The sequence below is a fragment of the Alosa alosa genome, chromosome 17 (assembly GCF_017589495.1).
Source record: "Alosa alosa isolate M-15738 ecotype Scorff River chromosome 17, AALO_Geno_1.1, whole genome shotgun sequence".
Lineage (NCBI taxonomy): Eukaryota > Metazoa > Chordata > Actinopteri > Clupeiformes > Clupeidae > Alosa > Alosa alosa.
Window position 1 is genome coordinate 14,113,751 of NC_063205.1, and position 19,904 is coordinate 14,133,654.

Consider the following 19,904-nt stretch of genomic DNA (forward strand, 5'->3'; position numbering starts at 1 on the left):
GGCCGACGATTTCCTGAGTTGCACGCCTCCTAAATTGCAGTGCAGGGACGGCCTGGGTTATAAACAGGGCCTTGTACAGTGTGCTCTTTGTGCACCCAGAGAGTGAGAGGGAGAGAGTTTGGGAGAGATTTTGGTAGGGAGTAAGAGAGGGAGAGAGTGAGAGGGAGAGTGAGAGTGAGAGTGAGAGGAGAGAGAGAGAGAGAGAGAGAGAGAGAGAGAGAGAGAGAGAGAGAGAGAGAGAGAGAGAGAGAGAGAGAGAGAGAGAGAGAGAGAGAGAGAACATGCGTGAGGAAGAGGGAGAGAATTGGGGGCTGGGGGGGATTCCATCATGCTTGCTGGATTGCGGGTCTTGCTTCAATATCCGCTACAATCATGCTGATGGATTTTACCTCCCTGAGCTCAGTAAGAAATACAGAAATATCTAATGAGCAGTTACTTCTTTGATCTAACCAAATCAAACTGCACACTAATTCTGTGGTAGTCTCAGACTGGCCTTACACACATGCTTGGGCCATGATGCATAACTGAGAGCGGGAGGAACAAGCCTCGAGACAGAATTCTTCCCGTTCAACATGGTGGTAAAGAAATGCTGTGTTAAAACCATTCGTTGACGAGTCTGTGTTCAGTTGTAACTTAACTACTACTAACTAAGTTCATATCCAGCATATGCAGCATATCTTCCTATAGAGTAATAATAAACTCCTCCACTGGCATGCTATGCAACTATTAAGTAAAAAACTATTAACTACAACTAAAGAACTCCTAGAAGGTTCTCCTTAAGATTCTCTCAGAGATCTTTCTGGAACATTTTCAGTTCTCAGCTCTCCGAGGAACTTGAAGAGAACCATGAAGGACACTCAATTTGTCCTTCTCTTCCTCCTCTACTGGAGTCTGGAGCTGGGGTTGGTGGAAAGGCCTCAGGGTAACCTCATCCTGCCAGCGCATGTCTACCCTCAACCCCTTGCACCACTCATCAGCCAGAGCAACCAAAGCTCAGCACGACCCATGCCAGCCTACAACGTGCCAGCCTAGCAAAGGCCTTGGGACGGCAACACAGAATAACAAAATACCCTGCATTCCAACACTGTCTCTATGGACGTCTGTGGAAGACCTGGGCACTGCTCACCTGAGTCTACGGCTGTGGCCACACCACAGGAAATAAAGAGCGAGCGAGAGAGTCCTCAGAGATGACGGGGAATGTCGACAGCCAGGCGGCGGCCATGGTGGAGCCGTCCCCCCCAGAAGACAGGCCCGCAATAAGCTGGCCTTTTGTGTGCAGATTTGCAAAGGGCTTAGCACGCACCGGCAGCCCCCGGCCAGCACACAAAAGAAGCTGCGCTCCACCTGCGGCTCCTCTTTCACCTCACACACACACTCTTTCTGTCTGTCTCCCACACACACAGTCTCTCTCTTTCACCCTCTCTCTCACACACACAGAATCTTTCTCTCAATCTGTCCTTCACTCATAGCCATTCTTTCTCTAAAACTCTCGTCCTCTGACAATTAATATTATGGTCATCCACTCTCAATACGTCTGCCCGACCCATTTTGTCTGTCTAAATTCTTCACCTTCCATAGCACACAGTACCCTTATCTCTCGCTCTCTCTCACGCAGAAACACACACACAGGTCATGGGTGAAAGCAAACGAGAGGGCTGTGTAGATCCAGGAATTGGTGACAAACTCGGTCGATAAATAAGATGCAGAAACCCCAGCACCTGCGTGACACTGAGTAAAGCAGAGAGGTGAGGCCTGCTTATCAGATCTCACCAAAGTTTTACCTGTCTGTTGCATCACAACATAACAGACACACTTATGACTGACATAAATGGTACAGTAGTACACAGTCAACAGGCATCCTCTGAGCATGCCTAATCCAAGGACTCCCAAGGGTAGACTTTTCCATCTAACAAAGTTGATAAACCCACTCGCAGTTCCACTCAAACCTCAATCGAAACCGCCTCCTTCTTCCTGCCCCACTCATCTCGCTCTCTCTCTCGCTCTCTCTCGCTCGCTCGCTCGCTCTCTCTCTCTCTCGCTCTTGTTAGCTTTCATGCCTTTACTTCCCTCCAAGAACAAATGCCTCCTGAGTTGTTTAAAGGCTTCCCTTATTTTCTGTTTTCTCTCTAAATCACACACACACACACAGACTCGTCTCTGCTCGTATGCAGCTCCAGGTCCAAGGCCAGGTGCAGGCCAAAACAACGTGGTCATTGTGCGTCTGACGCCACACAAAATTTCAATTTGTTTCACCAATTTTCTGCAAATAAGGCCATTACGTGCCATTACTTAAATAGGCTGAGGCCTGGCCTGTCAGTCTTCAAGCCCAGGGCTCTGCTCGCGTTCACACACTTACTCAAACAAACACCCAGACACAGACACAGACACACAGACACACACACACACAAACAAACAGCTAATCTATGCCATACACTAGACTTGTCTAACATCTGAGGAACAAACAAGCCACATTCTAGACAGGCAACTCAATAAAAATAATAATAATTTGTATCAGACATGAACTGTTAAGATAAGACAACTGATCTAAGAAAATATTTCCCTTCTTAGGTAGAGATAAAAAAATGTCTTAAATATATAAACATGTGTGTGTGTGTGAGGAGCCACAGCTCACTAAATAATGAGTGAATTATTACTGTTCCTTTACTGCTCCACTGGCTTGGTACATAACTAGCATTCCAATGTCTAACATTTATACCAAAACGTACACAAAAGGCAGACTGAAATATCACACCGGCAAGCTTGATTATAGTTTTCCTTCAGGTGTGTCTTTTGCTAAATATTTTACTAAAAATTTAAATATGCCAAGGTTTGAAAAAGAAGCTCATGGAAGGACAGCATTCTCAAATATCTACATGAGTGCATCAAAAATCGAGTATTTTGCCAAAACCTCAAAGATCTAAAAAAAAAAAAAAAATCAAAACATAAACAGAAGAACAAACAAACATAGTTTTCACATTTCTTGTCTGAATGTGTTTATTTTGACTTCATCACAAACTAGACACTAGACACCCTGTGCGTTTGGATGCAGTTCTGTAGTATTCTGGGAAAGAGTTTATACTTCCAGACACTTCTAGAGTTCTAGAAGAGCTGATCCGCAACCCAAAGTGTGTGTGTGTGTGTGTGTGTGTGTGTGTGTGTTGGAACTATAGTGCCCACTGATGCCATTGCTGTATGTGCCGCTTTCAACTATTATAGAAAATACACACACCCACAAGAAACTTGGCAGAGGGAGTGCTTGAGGAAAAAATAAAACTCTCTCGCTCTCCCACACACACAAAAACAGATACACAGGCCGAGGTACAGAAAATCATTATTTTTTCACACAAGCACAAATTCAATTTCGGCATATTTTCCCCATGTGGTAATGATCCCTTCTGCATGAGATTAATAAGATGGCAACTACAATGGACCCTTCCCTAAGCCTCCCCTTCACATCTTGTAGAGTCAAAGAGTTTCCTCTCCCATGACACAGGAGAACACTCCAAAACTCTCTCCTTCTACTTCTGTCTCCTTTGCCTGGTGTGTGTGTGTGTGTGTAGTTTGTGTGTGGTGTGTATGTGTGTGTTGGGTGGGTGGGGGGGGGCTGCAAGCAAAGAAAATAGGAGGAGCGAAGGAGCTAGAGAGAGAAAGTGAGAGAGAATGGTGAGACCACCAGAGAATGTAAAAAGGAGAGCAAAGGACAGAGATGGAGTACGACACAGAGAGAGAAAGAAAGAGAGAGCACAAGAAAGAGACTTGGAGAGAGAAAAGAGAAGAGAGAGAGAGAGAGAGAGAGAGAGAGAGAGAGAGAAAGAAAGAGAGAGCACAAGAAAGAGACTTGGAGAAAGAGAGAGAGAGAGAGAAAGAGAGATGGAAAGGGAGAGAGAGGGAGAAAAGAGCAGCAGAGTATCAAATGCCACTTAGTTCTTATTCAAACAGTCAGGCAGACATAGTGGCAGCTCTGGCCGACTCCTCTGACCCTGGAGTCTGCAGGAAAAACAAACGGCTCTCGAGCAGCAGCTGGCAGTAATCGAGTCATGATCATTTTAATTAATTGAACAATTTCCCAGGAATTTATGGGGGTTTTAACCATTAAAGGGGACCTCTGCTTTTTACGGCAAAGTCTCTCTCCCTGTATCTATCCATCACTCTCTCTCTCTCTCTTTCCATTGCTCGCTCTCTCTTGCTCTCTCTCACTCTCTTTCTCTCTCTCACTCTCTGTACTACGAATGCTGTTTGTTGGCAAATTGTTCTTTGATTGCAGGGCTAATTTGGATCGCACTGGAAAAAAAAACAAGTAACTTGGGACTGCTTTGATTAAAAAGAGTGATACCGCCTCATCTCTTATCATGTGTGTTTGTGTGTGTGTGTGTGTGAGTGTGTGAGTGTGAGAGTGTGTTTGTGTGTGTTTGTGTGTGAGAGGAGTGTGGAGGGAGATGCCAGAGGGATTTTTTCCATACACTTTCTCATATGTTTCTCACTGACCAAAATTTAGGGCTTGCCTCAGAAAATGTGGGAAAAAAACTACACCACGCACATTCCAGAACTGCTCCTTGCCAGCAAGCAGTTCAAAAAGAGAACGAGCCAACACAAATCTACAGTCTCAATTTCCCATCTCAAGTCTTCAAAGCAGTCTGCATTTGATAAAATAAAATAAAAATACAAATGAAAAACAGAACAAAATAAAATTGGTGTTGAGGGGCTGACTCACTCAGAGTGAGGAGTTCCATAACAGAATTGTTCTCGATAAACTATGCTGCTTTCTTGCTTGCTCTCTCTCTCTCTGTCTCTCTCTCTGTCTCTCTCTCACCACCCCCCCGCCCCAGCACCTTGGTATTCCCTTGGTGCCCTCTCCTTCTCCCTTTACTTCACTCTTTCTCTCTCTCTCTCACTCAATCTCTCTTTTCTTCCCCAATGCAGGCAGGCAGCCTGGGCTTGCATTTGAGGCGCCACGGCAGGGAGAGCGGAGTCATCTGACGGCCCCCGAAAAATCTCTGTTCGCCGTCCAATAGGAAATACCACACTTACTCAGGCGCATTCTCCACCAGAGAGAGAGGGAAAGAGAATGACACACAACCAAGGAGAAATGTGCTATTTGCAACCCCCCTCGATCCTCCACAACCACCACCGGCTCATCACTCTCTCACACACACACACACACACACACACACACACACTGACCATCATTCCGCCCTCCCTCCCAAAAGAAGGGGCTGTGGGGTGTGGTGAGCAGAGCGGGTGCTGCTGATTCAAAGTGACAGCTCAAATTTTCAGCACATTTGCCTGTAGCACCAAGGCCTCTTCCATCCATACCACTACCACCCGACAAAGACAAAACAAATCCACCATGACCACCACCGAGTTCTCTGGAAACAGAGAGCCTCCGGTCCTCCACGAGAGCCACGGTTCTTTAGAGGTACGAGGCGAGCTTCCGTCAAATGTCAAAAGCCACAAACATTGAACGAGTGTGTTGTAAGTAGGAGGTGGTTTGAGAAAAAAATAAACATTAACAAAAAAGCATCATGTCTAACCTCTAATATGTATTTCCTATTCACTTGGTCCCAATTCCTATTCAATTCATGTATGTTTTCATGAAAAACAAGAATATTTCAAAGTAACCCGAAACTTTTGAATGGCCGGCTGTGTCAAAAAAAACACCTAAAACTCCTACAGGCCTGCAGGTACACTTCACCCACCAGCAGGCTAGAGGGAGCGTTCTTTCATTCACACCTGTGGGTCGAGGCCACACCTCACACACCTCACACACACACACTCTCTCACACATACACACGTTCTCTCTCTCGCTCACACACACACATGTCTGCACACCTCCTAACTCGGGCTTCTCCTCATGTTCTGGCTTGTTTGTCTGGGGGCTGCAGGTAGAGGAGGAGATAAACCTTGTTCTAGTTTTCACCCTAAATCCAGTGCTTCCCTGACATTCCTTTTTTTTGGCAGTGATAGTAGTGGAGGGGGGCAGATGTGAGAACGCAAACACGAAAATCATTTGATCCTTGAATATCTTCAGGTGAGGTGTCTACAGGTGATTTAATGTGTCTGCACAGAGTTCTTTTTCTACAATCACTTTCTGCAGTGTGAAAATGTGTTCACGATCTCATCAACAAACCTACAATACAAAAATGATGAGAACAGCAGACACGATTAAACCTAGATACGAACTAATATGAATCATTCAAATGTGTCTCTAAAGACCTCAGGCCTAGTCTACACGTACACCTACATGCGTCCAAACGGATCCATCTCAACACGACTCAACACGTTACTTCATACCCCAGGCCTATAGGTGGCACTGTTTCTTTACAGAAATTGACCAAAACTTTAAGCTTTACAAACAGACAGAGTAGGCTACTCTGATGAAATGGCTAGTGCAAGGAAACCAGAATTGTTTGTGTGGACTGATGGTGAACTGTCAACTGTAGTCAACTGTAAAACTAATAAACTTTATTTTACGGTTTGTGAAGGGTGCAGTCCCGTCCTTTATTTGGCTAACGCCAGGTAGGCCTACTAATCACCTTTTTACTTTCTTTGGTTGTAGGATAGTCCGTGATTCACATTTGAGTTTTTTTTGCTATCACCGCAATTAGGCTACTAAACGCAAGGCTTACCCAAGTTCTAGGCTATTCTGTCGCCACATTTATAATATTGCTATAAAACCTTCGTTAGTAACAGTCAATACGCTTGCCTGCATCAAATCGGCGCATTTGCATTCAGTGTGCTACCATCGGCTTAACGTGAGTTCTAAAGCGCCTTTGTATGCTTATATCTGATTTCACTCGACTGTGAATGCATGTGTTGTAAGACATGTAAAATAAATTAATGACACTGGCACTACGCACAAATTAATGTAGCCTAAACTTACACCGCACTTTCCTAATAACTTAAGTTCTCTCGCGTCACTGACAGTAGCTAGAATGCATAAAAAAACACCGGGAAAAACAGTGTTCAGTCCATCAAGTCATAAGCTATCATCGCTGCGCAGCACCAGTTGTGATATTTATCTTACGGAGTGTAATCGTAGGTAATGTCATGTATGAAAACTAGTATTGTTAGGCAATACTATAAGTGCAAGTCCAGGGCAGCTGAGGTGTGGCGATGACATCATCGATACACAGCAGGATGTGCGGTTTCGCTGTCTAAACGAATTCAAACGGGCTACGGTTTCAGATTTTTCCACTCTGGGACCAGGTTTCAGAAAAGTGCGGTTTCGGGCAGTGCATTTACAGGATTCGTTTGGACGCTCGGCCAAGACGAAGCAAAACCTCTGCGTTTCCGTCTCCGTGTGGACAGGCCCTCAGTGACCTCAAATTGAATTTGCATAAGCCTACAATGGCTGAACAGATTATCATATTATAGTTACAGTAGCGACTTAAAACTAAAAGCTCTTTCAGTGGAGATCCTCACCGAAGTCTTCTTTTGGTCTAGGACTAGACTAAATCTATGTGCAGGAAACTGCGCATTCATTTGATTTCATGAGGAGAGATTATCAATCTGGAAGGCTTGGGCCCTATATTGTCTCCATACTAGTCTGATTTTAAAGATGTAATAGCAAGCTGTTTATCTGTGAGTCCTGCCTTCTGCTTGGATGAACCATACAACCCAGCCTGACCCGGACTACACAGAAACCCAAAGCAGCACATCATTCACAAGCAACTCTGAAGCCACTGGACATCCATCATCCTGACATGAAAGCACTTTGAAAATGGAGGGAACCGGCGTTTTTATGCCATTTTACGTGTAAACCATCAAAAAAGCCAATAAAGAATTGGGAGTAGCTTAATCCTGCACTGTTGTGGCTCTACGGCCGCATGGAACTATTTCCGGCAGATGATCCTGACCCTAGAGGAACACGAAAGGACACGCTGTTTCAAATGACCAGTCTGGCAAGCGACTGGTACTTCTCACGCCGCAAGTACTGTCTGGGTACTAGCACCACGGGACTCTGGGAGCACACAGAGAGACAGAGAGAGACAGAGAGAAAGAGAGAGAGAGAGAGAGAGTAGAGACTCGGGCTGGGAGTGCGACTACACTGGTGGCCGCTAGAGGAATCTTAATTACAGGCGGCTAACTCTCACTGCATCCCTGGCTAGTGCGGTGCAGTTCCCTGGTACGTACAGCACCAGCAGAGACTGGGAAAGGAGACGCAGCAAACATGGACGACGTGCAGAGGTATAAGGGACAAAAAACAAATGCGAAAAAACATACAAAGCAAAATCAGCAAACACAGTTTGTCAGAGGAAAGATACAAAAACACAAACACATGCTGAAAAGAAAACACACAAATCGCCTTCTCTATGTGTACTGCTATACCGGGCTAATCAAAAAAGACAGGCAAACAAGGTACCAAACGCATGCAGGAAATGCACGCTCCTCTGCCGGAGGTTTTAAGAAGGAAAGGCAGCCAGCCATGAAAGAACACACAAAGACACACAAACAAAGACTCCCAGGCCTGACACTAGCACAGAGTGATAAAACACACACACACACACAAAAGTGCAGCAGAGATTCAAAGCTGGACCCCAATACTCACAGAATCAGAGTTGTGATGTTTCCTGCCACCGGGCCCAGATCAGGAATTGCGTCCAGCTCGTTGTTGTTTAACTTTCTGCGGAGGGATAAACAAGGGGCACAGGTTGGAGGATGTGTCACAGGAGAGGAGAATCACCAGAGCCAGCCAGAGGTGCTGAAGGAGCTGTTTATTTTAGGAAGTAATGGGCTTTGGGGCAGGGGAAGGACCGGCATACTTACATTTCACTTAGGTGCTGTAGTTTCCCAAACAAAGAACCGTCAAGTGACTGGAGCTTGTTATGGCTCAGGTCCCTGCAAAGACAGGCATGGGTGAGTATGAGTGAGTGAGAGAGTGTGTGTGCATGTTTGTGTCTGTTGGCTGATGTGACAAACTCTTACCAAACCATGGTGTGGTTTATGATTCTTCAGGAGAATTTAGTTTGCCATGCTACCAAATTAGGCTTGTCCCAAGACAAATTCACAACCTTTTCTATCCCCCATACAAACTCACTCTCTCTTTCTCACACACACACACACACACGGCAGTAATAACAGAAGTCCACACATACAATCTGCTGGTGAAATGTGGATATTAAGCAGGCCACCAGATAAGTAGAGTGGGCTGGCAGTGGTGGTGGTGGTGGGAATCAGTGCTGGTGTTTTGCCTCTTCTGACTTTTTTTGTAGTAAAAGACCAGGGATTTGAGTTGAGAACGGGCCAAGAAGACTGGCACAGAGGAATGGAGAACAACGAGAGGGGAAAACAAGATGTAGAGAGGAGGGAGAGAAAGAGAGAGAGAGAGAGAAGAAAGAGTGATAGAGAATAAGAGGGGGAAAACATCAAGAGAGAGAAAGAAAGAGGAGGGACAAATAGAGAATGAGAGGGGAAACAATGAGAGAAAGAAAGAAAAAAGAAAGAAAAGAGAGAGAGAGAGAGAGAGAGAGAGAGAGAGAGAGAGAGAGAGAGAGAGAGAGAGAGAGAGAGAGAGAGAGAGAGAGAGAGAGAGAGAGAGAGACTGCCTTGGCCCCCATAAGAGTGTGGAGTTACTGACGCAGTCGTTCACCATCACACCGTGGTGCCAGACACTCAAGCTAGGCCCAGTGCCCCATCTGGAAGCCATTACAGACTGAGAAGAGAGGGAGGGAGAAAGAGAGAGAGAGAAAGAGAGAAAGGAGAGGGAAAGATGGAGAGCGAAGGCGAGAGTGTGAGTTTATGTGTGAGTGTCTGCATATGTGTGTGTGGGAGGAAGGGAGGGAGGGAGCAGAAAAAGGTAAAAAAAGAGTAACGACTCGTAATCTATTCACAATGTGGGAGCGAGCATGAGCACTAAGCCTTTGATTCCCGGTTCCCCCTCCCTCCCTCCTCCCCTCTCTGGTGCAATCTCTTCTGTCGCGCCTGGCCTGGCCTGGCCTGGCCTACCCTGCCCTCCCCTCCTCTCTCTTCTACTCTCCCCATTCTGCTGCAAGCGCCTGGTTTTGTGCTTCAACACCAGCCAGTTTTTTTTTAAAAAAAATTTTTTGTGGGGACCCCAGTACTGTGAGCATTCGGGAGGCCCAGGGACTGGAGTTGTACACACACACACACACACACACACACACTTTCACTGCCTTGAGCAGGCCTCGGAAGCAGCAAGGCATGACGCCTGATTTAGTGCACAACCAAGCAGGGGGTCCCGAGCCTAACACAGTAAAACAACTCTCAGAAGGTGACAGTGTAGGCCTAATTCTCAACTCAGGGCAGCCATGGCCGATATGTCTGTCTGGTTAATATTTTTTTTCAAGTTATTAAGTATTAAAGTAGCCTACAGTTATTCACAAATTTTCTCAAAACGTAAAATTTCATATCTAATCAATTAACCATATAGGCCTTTGAAAGAAGAATTTAAGCCTTGCCGTTTGATTGACACAAGGGGCAGGGTCACACGTGTTCCACAGCAACAACACTGGGCTGTCCGCAAATGCAATTGGCCGATGCCAATTATTAAAAAAACGGCAAAAATCTGTCTGAAAAATCGTCCAGCTTCAAATAATTATATTTCCATGTATTGTTTGCGATAACAAATGACAATATGAAAACTTCATTCCCCACTGCTTTTCTCGGTCACAATTCATATCAGTTTACAGTGTTGAAAATGGGCAAACCCAAAAAGTAAAACGCAACCTTAATTATCATCAGTGATTCACTTTTCTTCTTAGCCTACAGTTTGAACTTGTTCTATTTCTACTTGTGAGCTGCCTGCCTTGTGTCACATACATAAACATGTCATCAACTATATGATCAATTCTGGTATTGATAGTGATATGATATGGCACATCCCTAATTGCGTACACAAATCCTTTAAGCATACTCTGCGTACTTAAAGATCTGGTTAACATGAATATGTGTTTCATAATCATGAGACTGCAGTGTCTTACAGGATTTTAATCATATGTTATTACATCGATACTACATATAAAACTACATATAGGCCTAGGTATTACATAGAAAGATGAATTATATACAAATCAGAAGTCTTCAACATTTTGATATTTAAAAAGGTATATTAAACGTACATTAATGGAAATTGGGAGTATTATTCCAAGTATTTTTCGTTGTGTAATTTAATTCATTCACTCTAATGAACTCAATATGGCAGTGGATTTTATATATTCCTTCAAGCGCCACATTGGACGAGAACCATTACATGTGAAAAACAGCTACAGCAGAATGCAGTGATTTGCCCCCTGTTGAAGGTTGCCCATACTTGCACTTCTGTTGACAGAAAGCAGTATGTGTTGTTCAGTCTCTCTGTGTCTCTCTCTGTGTCTCACACACACACACACTTTCACTGCCTTGAGCAGGCCTCGAAGCAGCAAGGCATGACGCCTGATTTAGTGCACAACCAAGCAGGGGTCCCGAGCCTAACACAGTAAAACAACTCTCAGAAGGTGACAGTGTAGGCCTAATTCTCCAACTCAGGGCAGCCATGGCCGATATGTCTGTCTGGTTAATATTTTTTTTCAAGTTATTAAGTATTAAAGTAGCCTACAGTTATTCACAAATTTTCTCAAAACGTAAAATTTCATATCTAATCAATTAACCATATAGGCCTTTGAAAGAAGAATTTAAGCCTTGCCGTTTGATTGACACAAGGGGCAGGGTCACACGTGTTCCACAGCAACAACACTGGGCTGTCCGCAAATGCAATTGGCCGATGCCAATTATTAAAAAAACGGCAAAAATCTGTCTGAAAAAATCGTCCAGCTTCAAATAATTATATTTCCATGTATTGTTTTGCGATAACAAATGACAATATGAAAACTTCATTCCCCACTGCTTTTCTCGGTCACAATTCATATCAGTTTACAGTGTTGAAAATGGGCAAACCCAAAAAGTAAAACGCAACCTTAATTATCATCAGTGATTCACTTTTCTTCTTAGCCTACAGTTTGAACTTGTTCTATTTCTACTTGTGAGCTGCCTGCCTTGTGTCACATACATAAACATGTCATCAACTATATGATCAATTCTGGTATTGATAGTGATATGATATGGCACATCCCTAATTATGCATACACAAATCCTTTTAAGCATACTCTGCATTTCTTAAAGATCTGGTTAACATGAATATGTGTTTCATAATCATGAGACTGCAGTGTCTTACAGGATTTTAATCATATGTTATTACATCGATACTACATATAAAACTACATATAGGCCTAGGTATTACATAGAAAGATGAATTATATACAAATCAGAAGTCTTCAACATTTTGATATTTAAAAGGTATATTAAACGTACATTAATGGAAATTGGGAGTATTATTCCAAGTATTTTTTCGTTGTGTAATTTAATTCATTCACTCTAATGAACTCAATATGGCAGTGGATTTTTATATATTCCTTCAAACGCCACATTGGACGAGAACCATTACATGTGAAAAACAGCTACAGCAGAATGCAGTGATTTGCCCCCTGTGAAGGTGCCCATACTTGCACTTCTGTTGACAGAAAGCAGTATGTGTTGTTCAGTCTCTCTGTGTCTCTCTCTGTGTCTCTCTGTCTCTCTCTGTGTCTCTCTCTCTCTCTCTCTCTCTCTCTCTCTCTCTCTCAGTGTGTGTCTCTCCCTCTCTCTTCATGTGTGTAGATGTGTGGATATCTATCTGTATGGACATCTCAGTGCTGCAGCTGGGCTGAGAGCAGTGTGGAGTGCTGCACAGAGAGGAGCGATAAGGCAGAGCTCTTCTAAACACCAGCACTTCCTCCTGAGGTCCCCGACACACGTTTCATCAGATAAACACACACACACACACACACACACACACACACACACACACACACACACACACACACACACACACACACACACACACACACACACACACACACACACACACACACACACACACACACACACACAGGAGATCACTCTCCTGAGCTCGCTTGGCTAGTTGACCTAAGTCTATGTGTGTGTATGTGTTTCTTTTGCCCTCTCTCTCTCTCTCTCTCACACACACACACACGGGCTTGAGGGAACCTATCGGTCCTCTTCACAGTGATAAGATTATGCATGTCTGTGCTCTCAAGTGGGGTATGTATGAAACACTTGGGCTAATAGATGTAGAAGTGTGTGTGTATGTGTGTGTGTCATATCAAGTGCAGACATTTTTGCCTGCCACCAACCAAAGCTGAGGCCTTTAGCTGTTTGACACCCTTTGGCTTTATCTACAAAGTGACACAGTTCTAGCATTTCAGTTCTAGGTCCATTGAGAGTCTGTCTCGGACACCTGCATATTGCAGTCGTTCAGCATAAAAAAGATGTGGAAATACTGCCTGCATTAATACTCCAGGGGCTTTACAGTGTTAGAAATGGCTGGAGTCTGGAGTTTATTTTACACACCCTACTTCCACACTCACACCTCAACATCTTATGAAGATCTCAGGTAAAAAGAAAACTGATTTCCATAGGAGATGGATTCCACATGAAAAACAATCTCTCCTGTTTGCTCTCTATCACACATACACACACACACACACACACACAAACCTGCCTTCTCCCTCTTTCCCCTATACCTCCCTCCCACTCTTGCCTCGACCCCCCTCCATGTGCCTCTTTTCCTCTCTCTCTACCTCCCCGAACCCTTTACGCTTTCTCTCGCTCTACCTCCCCCAACCCTTTATGTTCTCTCTCTCTCTCCTGTACCTCCCTTCATCTCTCTCTCTCTCTCTCCTGAAAGTTGCACACAGATGGACCCCACCATCATGTCTGCTGGGCTTCTTAATCATTCCCATGGCTGCAGTGCGCAGCTGCAAATTCAGCAGAAGTATCGGGGGCCGTGCCAAACTAAAGGGCCAGCAGGCCGTGCTGCTCCACTCCGCTCTCTAAGATGTGCCTGAGAAAAGGCTCGTAAATTAGCAGGCCACAGCGCCAAGAATTTATTCCTCCCAAGCCTGGAATTCTCACTCACTAGACCCCTTTTCTCCTTTGCTCACTCTCAGTGTGTGGGTTTATGTTTGTGTTTGTGTGTGTGTGTGTGTGCGAGAGAGTGTATATATGTGTGTGACAGACAGATGAAGAAAGAGAGAGTGTGTGTGTGTGTTTGAGAGAGAGACAGAGAGAGAGAGAGAGAGAAAGAAAGACAGAGAGAGAGAGTGTTTGGGTAAGTGAAAGAGAGAGATGCCGATAGAAAATATGAGGGAGAAAAAATGAGAAATGGTGAGAAGGGACAACTCTGCCAGGTCTTTCCGCATGGTAGCAAAAGCAACACAACAACATAGTGGAATATATTCATGGTGTAGGGCCTTCCATGAATATATTCTACTATGTGTAAGGCCTATACCATGAATATATTCCATGTTGTTATATTGCTTTTCTACACAATAAGAAATCAAACCTAACAATGCATAAAAATGTCAGACTATTAGAGCCTGGTTAACAACAAAATCCTTTTACACACACACACATCTGTGTATTCACCAGGTTATCTTAAATTAATGGATAAATTGGGTGGATATTCTGAATTATTATTTCATTATATATTATTTAGTCTTTTTTACGACCAGAATTCACTGCAAACTAAACAGGTCTTTACAAATACACCATAATATAATTTCCCTGTTAAACCAGGGACCCATTATTCACAAAACAGTAGTGTCAATTGTATTGTATGTGTATTTCTTGAACAACCCATGATTATAAATAATCATTTAAAGCCATACTTATATAAAACACGGATTATATTTCACTTCAGATTGTAATGATGTTTAAGGAAATATGAGCCCAGATCAACAGCTCTTCCTTGTTTAATTACAGTTTTTAAATCTGTTCCTAATCCCACAAATCTGACCTTAGAAGAGAGGCATAAGCATACATTTTTATCAGAAATAAAGTCAAAAGCTATTTGTAGATGCAACTGGTATTTTGTTATAGGCCTACTATTAAAATGACACTGAAACTGACACGCTACTGAGGCTTATCTAATAACAAAAGATGGATTGAGATGCAAACCCTTGGCCTTCTATTTTACGACAGCTCCCCGCAAGGAGAGGTCCTATTCAGTGCGCAAGCACCCTGTCGTGTCTGCTACCCCCACTAGCCATGCGAATACAGTCATTTACATTTCGCGCTATTCCGCACCACAAATCTTACCATGATTCAATATTGTTACAACAAATGTGTAACTAGTTTAAACTCGGTAGCTACAATGAATCACTACGGCCTACCAGACTTCACAAAAGGTAAAAAAAACCCAAGCAGTGTTCTAATCGTCAAGACGCACCTAAGCAGGCTAGCAAGCTAGTTAAAGTTTCTTACGTTAGAATTTGTTGTTTTTAGCGCTTGAGGACTTACGGGTAACATATGTAGCCCCGATATTTGATTGTAATATTAAAAGTTATAATTAAAAAATAAAAAAAAACGTGTTCAACAGTGCCTCACCTTTCGCAAATTAGCAAAGCTCTGTGGGAAGCAACGCCGCACTGAAACCATTTAAATCTCATAACCCTTACTCGTAGGATACAAGTAACGTAGGCTATCCAAAACACAGATTCGCATATTCGTAAAGTTTGTCGCAAACACAATTATCCAACAACAAATATATTAGGTGGTAGAACTACCACAACAAAAACGGGAGAACGGATATGGGCCAGTGGATTTACAAACCCTAGGCTATATATGTGAAGATAAAAACAGCTAACGATTTTTGATATACTTACAACTGTTCGATCCAAAGCGGTAGATTATCAGGAACTTTCCCCAACTTCTGTCGGCTGCAGTCCAATAAAGTATCTATACATGTGCAGGGAGACGGACACGAATGTGATTTGTCTCCATTTCCAAGTATTAGTTCCACTCGCCATAGTAAGAGGAAAACAACTGCATACTTCGCAGCCCTCAGCGGCCGCGTTGGAGAGGACATTTTCGACACGGTAAAATTCCAGCTCCGTTCCCAAAAACACGAACTTCCAAGCGACTACGATAAATCCGGAAGAGAATAAAACTCCAAAGTCGCAAGGTAAGAACCTCGTCTCGTAAAGGATTTACAAATCTCTGCGTTCTTTGGTTGTTTTCCTCCGTGTAAACTAAAATAGTGTGGAGCTTAAACTTTCGGTAAGACCTCCTCCATGCCTTCGAGAAAAGTTTCAGGCTACACTTTTTCACTTCGTTGTTCAGACACATGCCAGACTCCCGTAGCGAGCCGTCCCATTGGTTGTTGGGATAATGCGCAAACACTTTCTTGTGGGCGCAAAGGTTTCGTGGAGGCATTATGGGAAACGTAGTAGACTATTGCGCAAGCTAGACGGTGAAAACGTTGGCTACAATCATTTTAAATATGATAACAAAGTTAGTTACTTTGTTCTACCATTGTTTATTTGTATGAGCCAGGGAACAATCACAAATAGGCCTAAATGCTGCTGCTTATTGTTGCTGCGTTAAGGTGTAAGATGTGAAAAAAGAATCGATACGGGAGGATGGTGTGCAATGACCCATGATCAATTCTTAAAAATGTCTAGATTGATTAAATCCGTTGATTGACATCTTAGCAGACAACCTTGTTTGGTTTATTGGAAATATGTAATAATTTAACTTAGAAAAAGGTGCTTCTTTTTGGATAATATGGTTACAAAATGCACTCTTATTACTTTGATTGTGTTGGTTGTGAATTGAGGGGGAAATTGTCTGTTATCCTACACCTTATCACATGGTTGTAGAAGTGTTCAGTGTCATAGCCAAGTAAAACCATCATTGTAGATGACAAGGGGTGGTAACTTGACTTAATGATTGTGATATAAGACTGAAACATTACTCTCACAATCAAATAGCTATAATTGACAATGGATATATCACTTAGACAATCTGAGGGTAATATCATGTTTGATGAACTTGTCCTTGATTGTCAGCCTAATACATTTAAATGGCAGCAGACTTTCCTGTTATAATGGATTCCCAGGGTGGAGATAGGTGAGAAAGGAACCCTGTTAACATAAGAAAGAGAGAGATTATTTATTCTTTGAAAGTGTAAGACTAAGTGTGACTCAGCTTCCTCACCCTTTCCTGCCTGTGAAAGGCAATATCACAGTTCACTCATCCTTTCTGTCTCAATGTCTCAGAGCCTATCATCACCTCCATGATGACGATGAATCCACACCAAAACAATAGGACTAATAATTATTTCCTGTTAATGGAACACATCTGACCTACATAGAAAGAAGGTGAGAAGTCTTCTGATCCCAGCTGACCACATATAACAGGTCTATTTACACCTCTTTGGCCCTTATGACCTCATAGCAAAGTTCTTTTTTTTGTGTACTCATCCAGGTGTTATTGCAGTGAGACATGCCATGTGAGTGCTCTCCAGGTGATGTGGTCAGACAGACCTTTCCAGTAATTGTTTAGCGCTTGCCACCCTGGGGGAAAATGGTCTAACTGGAGCAGATTACAGACAATAGAGATGCTGCCTCACCGAGATAAATCAGTGGAGGGGGGTGAAGTGGGAGGAAATGGAGGAATGACAGGCAAATTGAAAAATGACCATCCGTAGTTAGGTGTTTGGGAAGGGGCCATAGAGTGAAGGGGCAGTGTTGGGGTCCAGCACCATAGACACAGGCCTGAAAGCCCATGATGACCCAGATTTGTGTCTTGAGGCCTGTGGTAATTTATCAGCCTCACTCGCTGCCTCTCTCACCCACTCATGTTTTTCACGGTCTCATCCCTAAATTCTAGAAAAAGCTGAAAATAAACCTTACAAACTGTTAGATATTTCATTATATATTCACATTTTATCAGACATGTATAGAGAGAGGAAAAAAGAAACCCAGGAACATTAGTGTGAACCAAACAGGCCAATATGTCAACACAGCCAATACATATGTTATTATATGATATATGATATGCATTATTGATGTAGCACATTAACCAATTTAATTAATAGAGCATTGTTCATTCTCTTCCTTGTAAATAGTTGTTTACTCATGGGGTATGGGGCCCCTGGAGAGTAACAAAGCTGGCTGCTTTCTGTGAAATATAATTCAGTTCCCATGCAGTTTTCTCATTATATCCCCGGGATATCATGAGAGTTGTGAGAAACTAATTTGGCTATTCAAATTGTAAAGGTGTTACAATTTAGCTTGATATTATAATGAAACAATGTTTGAGGGCCATACATACATATTTTTGAACTAGAGAAATAGCATTACATGACCTGAGGCCTGAGGTTGGCTTACTGTAAGGACAGTAACACAGATAATGGATTAGGTGTCTGGTGGGCAATAGTTAAAACGAAAGAGTCAGGAAAGTAGTGGAGCTGATTGTTTCCTTGTGTCTGTGTTTTCTCCTCTCCAAACTCTTCTGGAAAACCCAACGGCAATTTTCCAGTCCTCTTCTATCTTCAACTTTAGGCGTAGACCAAATGTAAGCCAAGACTTACGGACAAAGGTTTTCTTTGCTAACTGGCAATGATAACTTGGGGTGTTCTTTTGCCACATTTTCTTTTATGAAAGAGTCCATGGCCATAACGTGGCAAGAGACAAAAGAAACTGTCATAAAAGAAAGTGGATACTAGTTGAAGTGATGCAACTCCCAACATGTAGCTGACATCACCTTGAGCTTACAGTAAAATGTTGAGCAACTGCTCCCATGGGTGTAACAAACTATATCGTGTCATGGCTTTAGAGTGGCCGCAGAACATCTGATTTTACTTTAAAACAATAACCAATTCTTGTTGGAAATGGTAATAGCTGCAGTTTTGAGAACTCATCAAAGAGAGAATAAGAAGACAATAAACTTAATACACCGGAGAGCTTGAGAGATCTGAAAATCTGTCAAAATTTGAGATGCTACCCTGCTGTTGGAGCAACAGGCTTCTGAAACTCACAATGAGGTTTCAGTCATCTGAAGTGGTCCATTAAGCTTTGCTGAAACTCACAATGGCATTCCACAACATTTCTCTCCAAAGGTACGTCCTATTCACTGTACACCTTTACTCAGTATTTCAATTGTTCTGGCAAGCGGGCAGTGCATTGATAGTTCCATATATAGTGGCGTTAGTCTGATCCTCTGTCAGTTTTTGGAGTCTGTCACATTAATATTTACATCATAGTACTACTGTAACACACTTACCATAGAATATCTGTGTTATAAACACAACCCAGCGAGCCTTTCACAGTTTCACCTTCCTGTGGTGTGCATTAGGGGAAAATTAAAAGTTTTTGTCTACAATTCTAATGAAAGGTCAGCCAGCATTCCACACTGAACAGCCAATCAAATTTTCATTTCATTCAGCCAATTTCATCCTACCCCTCTGTGTACCTAAAGCAATGTGTGTATAGGCTGGTGTTTTACTGGTCCGGACCAGAATGTTTGTTTCAGCCAGGACTGTGCGCAGACACCAGAGTCAGCACACTCTCTAGAACTAACTGCCAGAGCACTGAGTATTTATCCGATTTGAACTAAAAAGTGTATTGAATTAAAATTGTGGACTGTGCCTTTAAGATGGTGCTGAAAGAACTCTGTCTCCACCATGTATGTCAGGCTTTTCGGGTCGCGGTAGGTGGTGGGCATTTATCAAACTAATGTTGCCACCTCATTTGGCTTCTCTAGAGCTCGCGTGATGGATGAGTGGCATTTGTGCATGCCACCTCACACCGAGAGCACGACCACGGCGGCCTTGGGTATGTGTGTTTGTGTGTGTATTTGAATATGAATGTGTGTGTGTGTGTGTGTGTGGTGGTTAGGGGTATCTGTGGACGTTTCGACACAGCGGGCCAGCATTGCTGCTGCTCCCATCCAAAGAGGATTTTGCGCTGATCTGAGTGCTGAGCGGGGAGCGCTTTGGCAGAGCGCGGTATTCAGGAGCACGTCCCAGGGTTGGCTCGTCACTCAGTCTGTGCGCCGCTAACGCT

At 43.2% G+C, this 19,904-nt stretch overlaps 1 protein-coding gene across 1 annotated transcript in view; it reads right to left on the reverse strand.

Moving 5' to 3' along the window:
* lrig3 (leucine-rich repeats and immunoglobulin-like domains 3) overlaps positions 1–16,198 on the reverse strand; it is a 28,329-nt gene extending 12,131 nt beyond the window's left edge. The window contains exons 1-3 of the mRNA XM_048268685.1: positions 15,720–16,198; positions 8,767–8,838; positions 8,549–8,623 (exon numbers count right to left, since the gene is read on the reverse strand). Coding sequence (XP_048124642.1) covers positions 8,549–8,623; positions 8,767–8,838; positions 15,720–15,922 — 350 coding nt within the window. The 5' untranslated portion in view covers positions 15,923–16,198. The remainder of the gene's footprint in view (positions 1–8,548; positions 8,624–8,766; positions 8,839–15,719) is intronic.
* Positions 16,199–19,904: the final 3,706 nt, after the last annotated feature.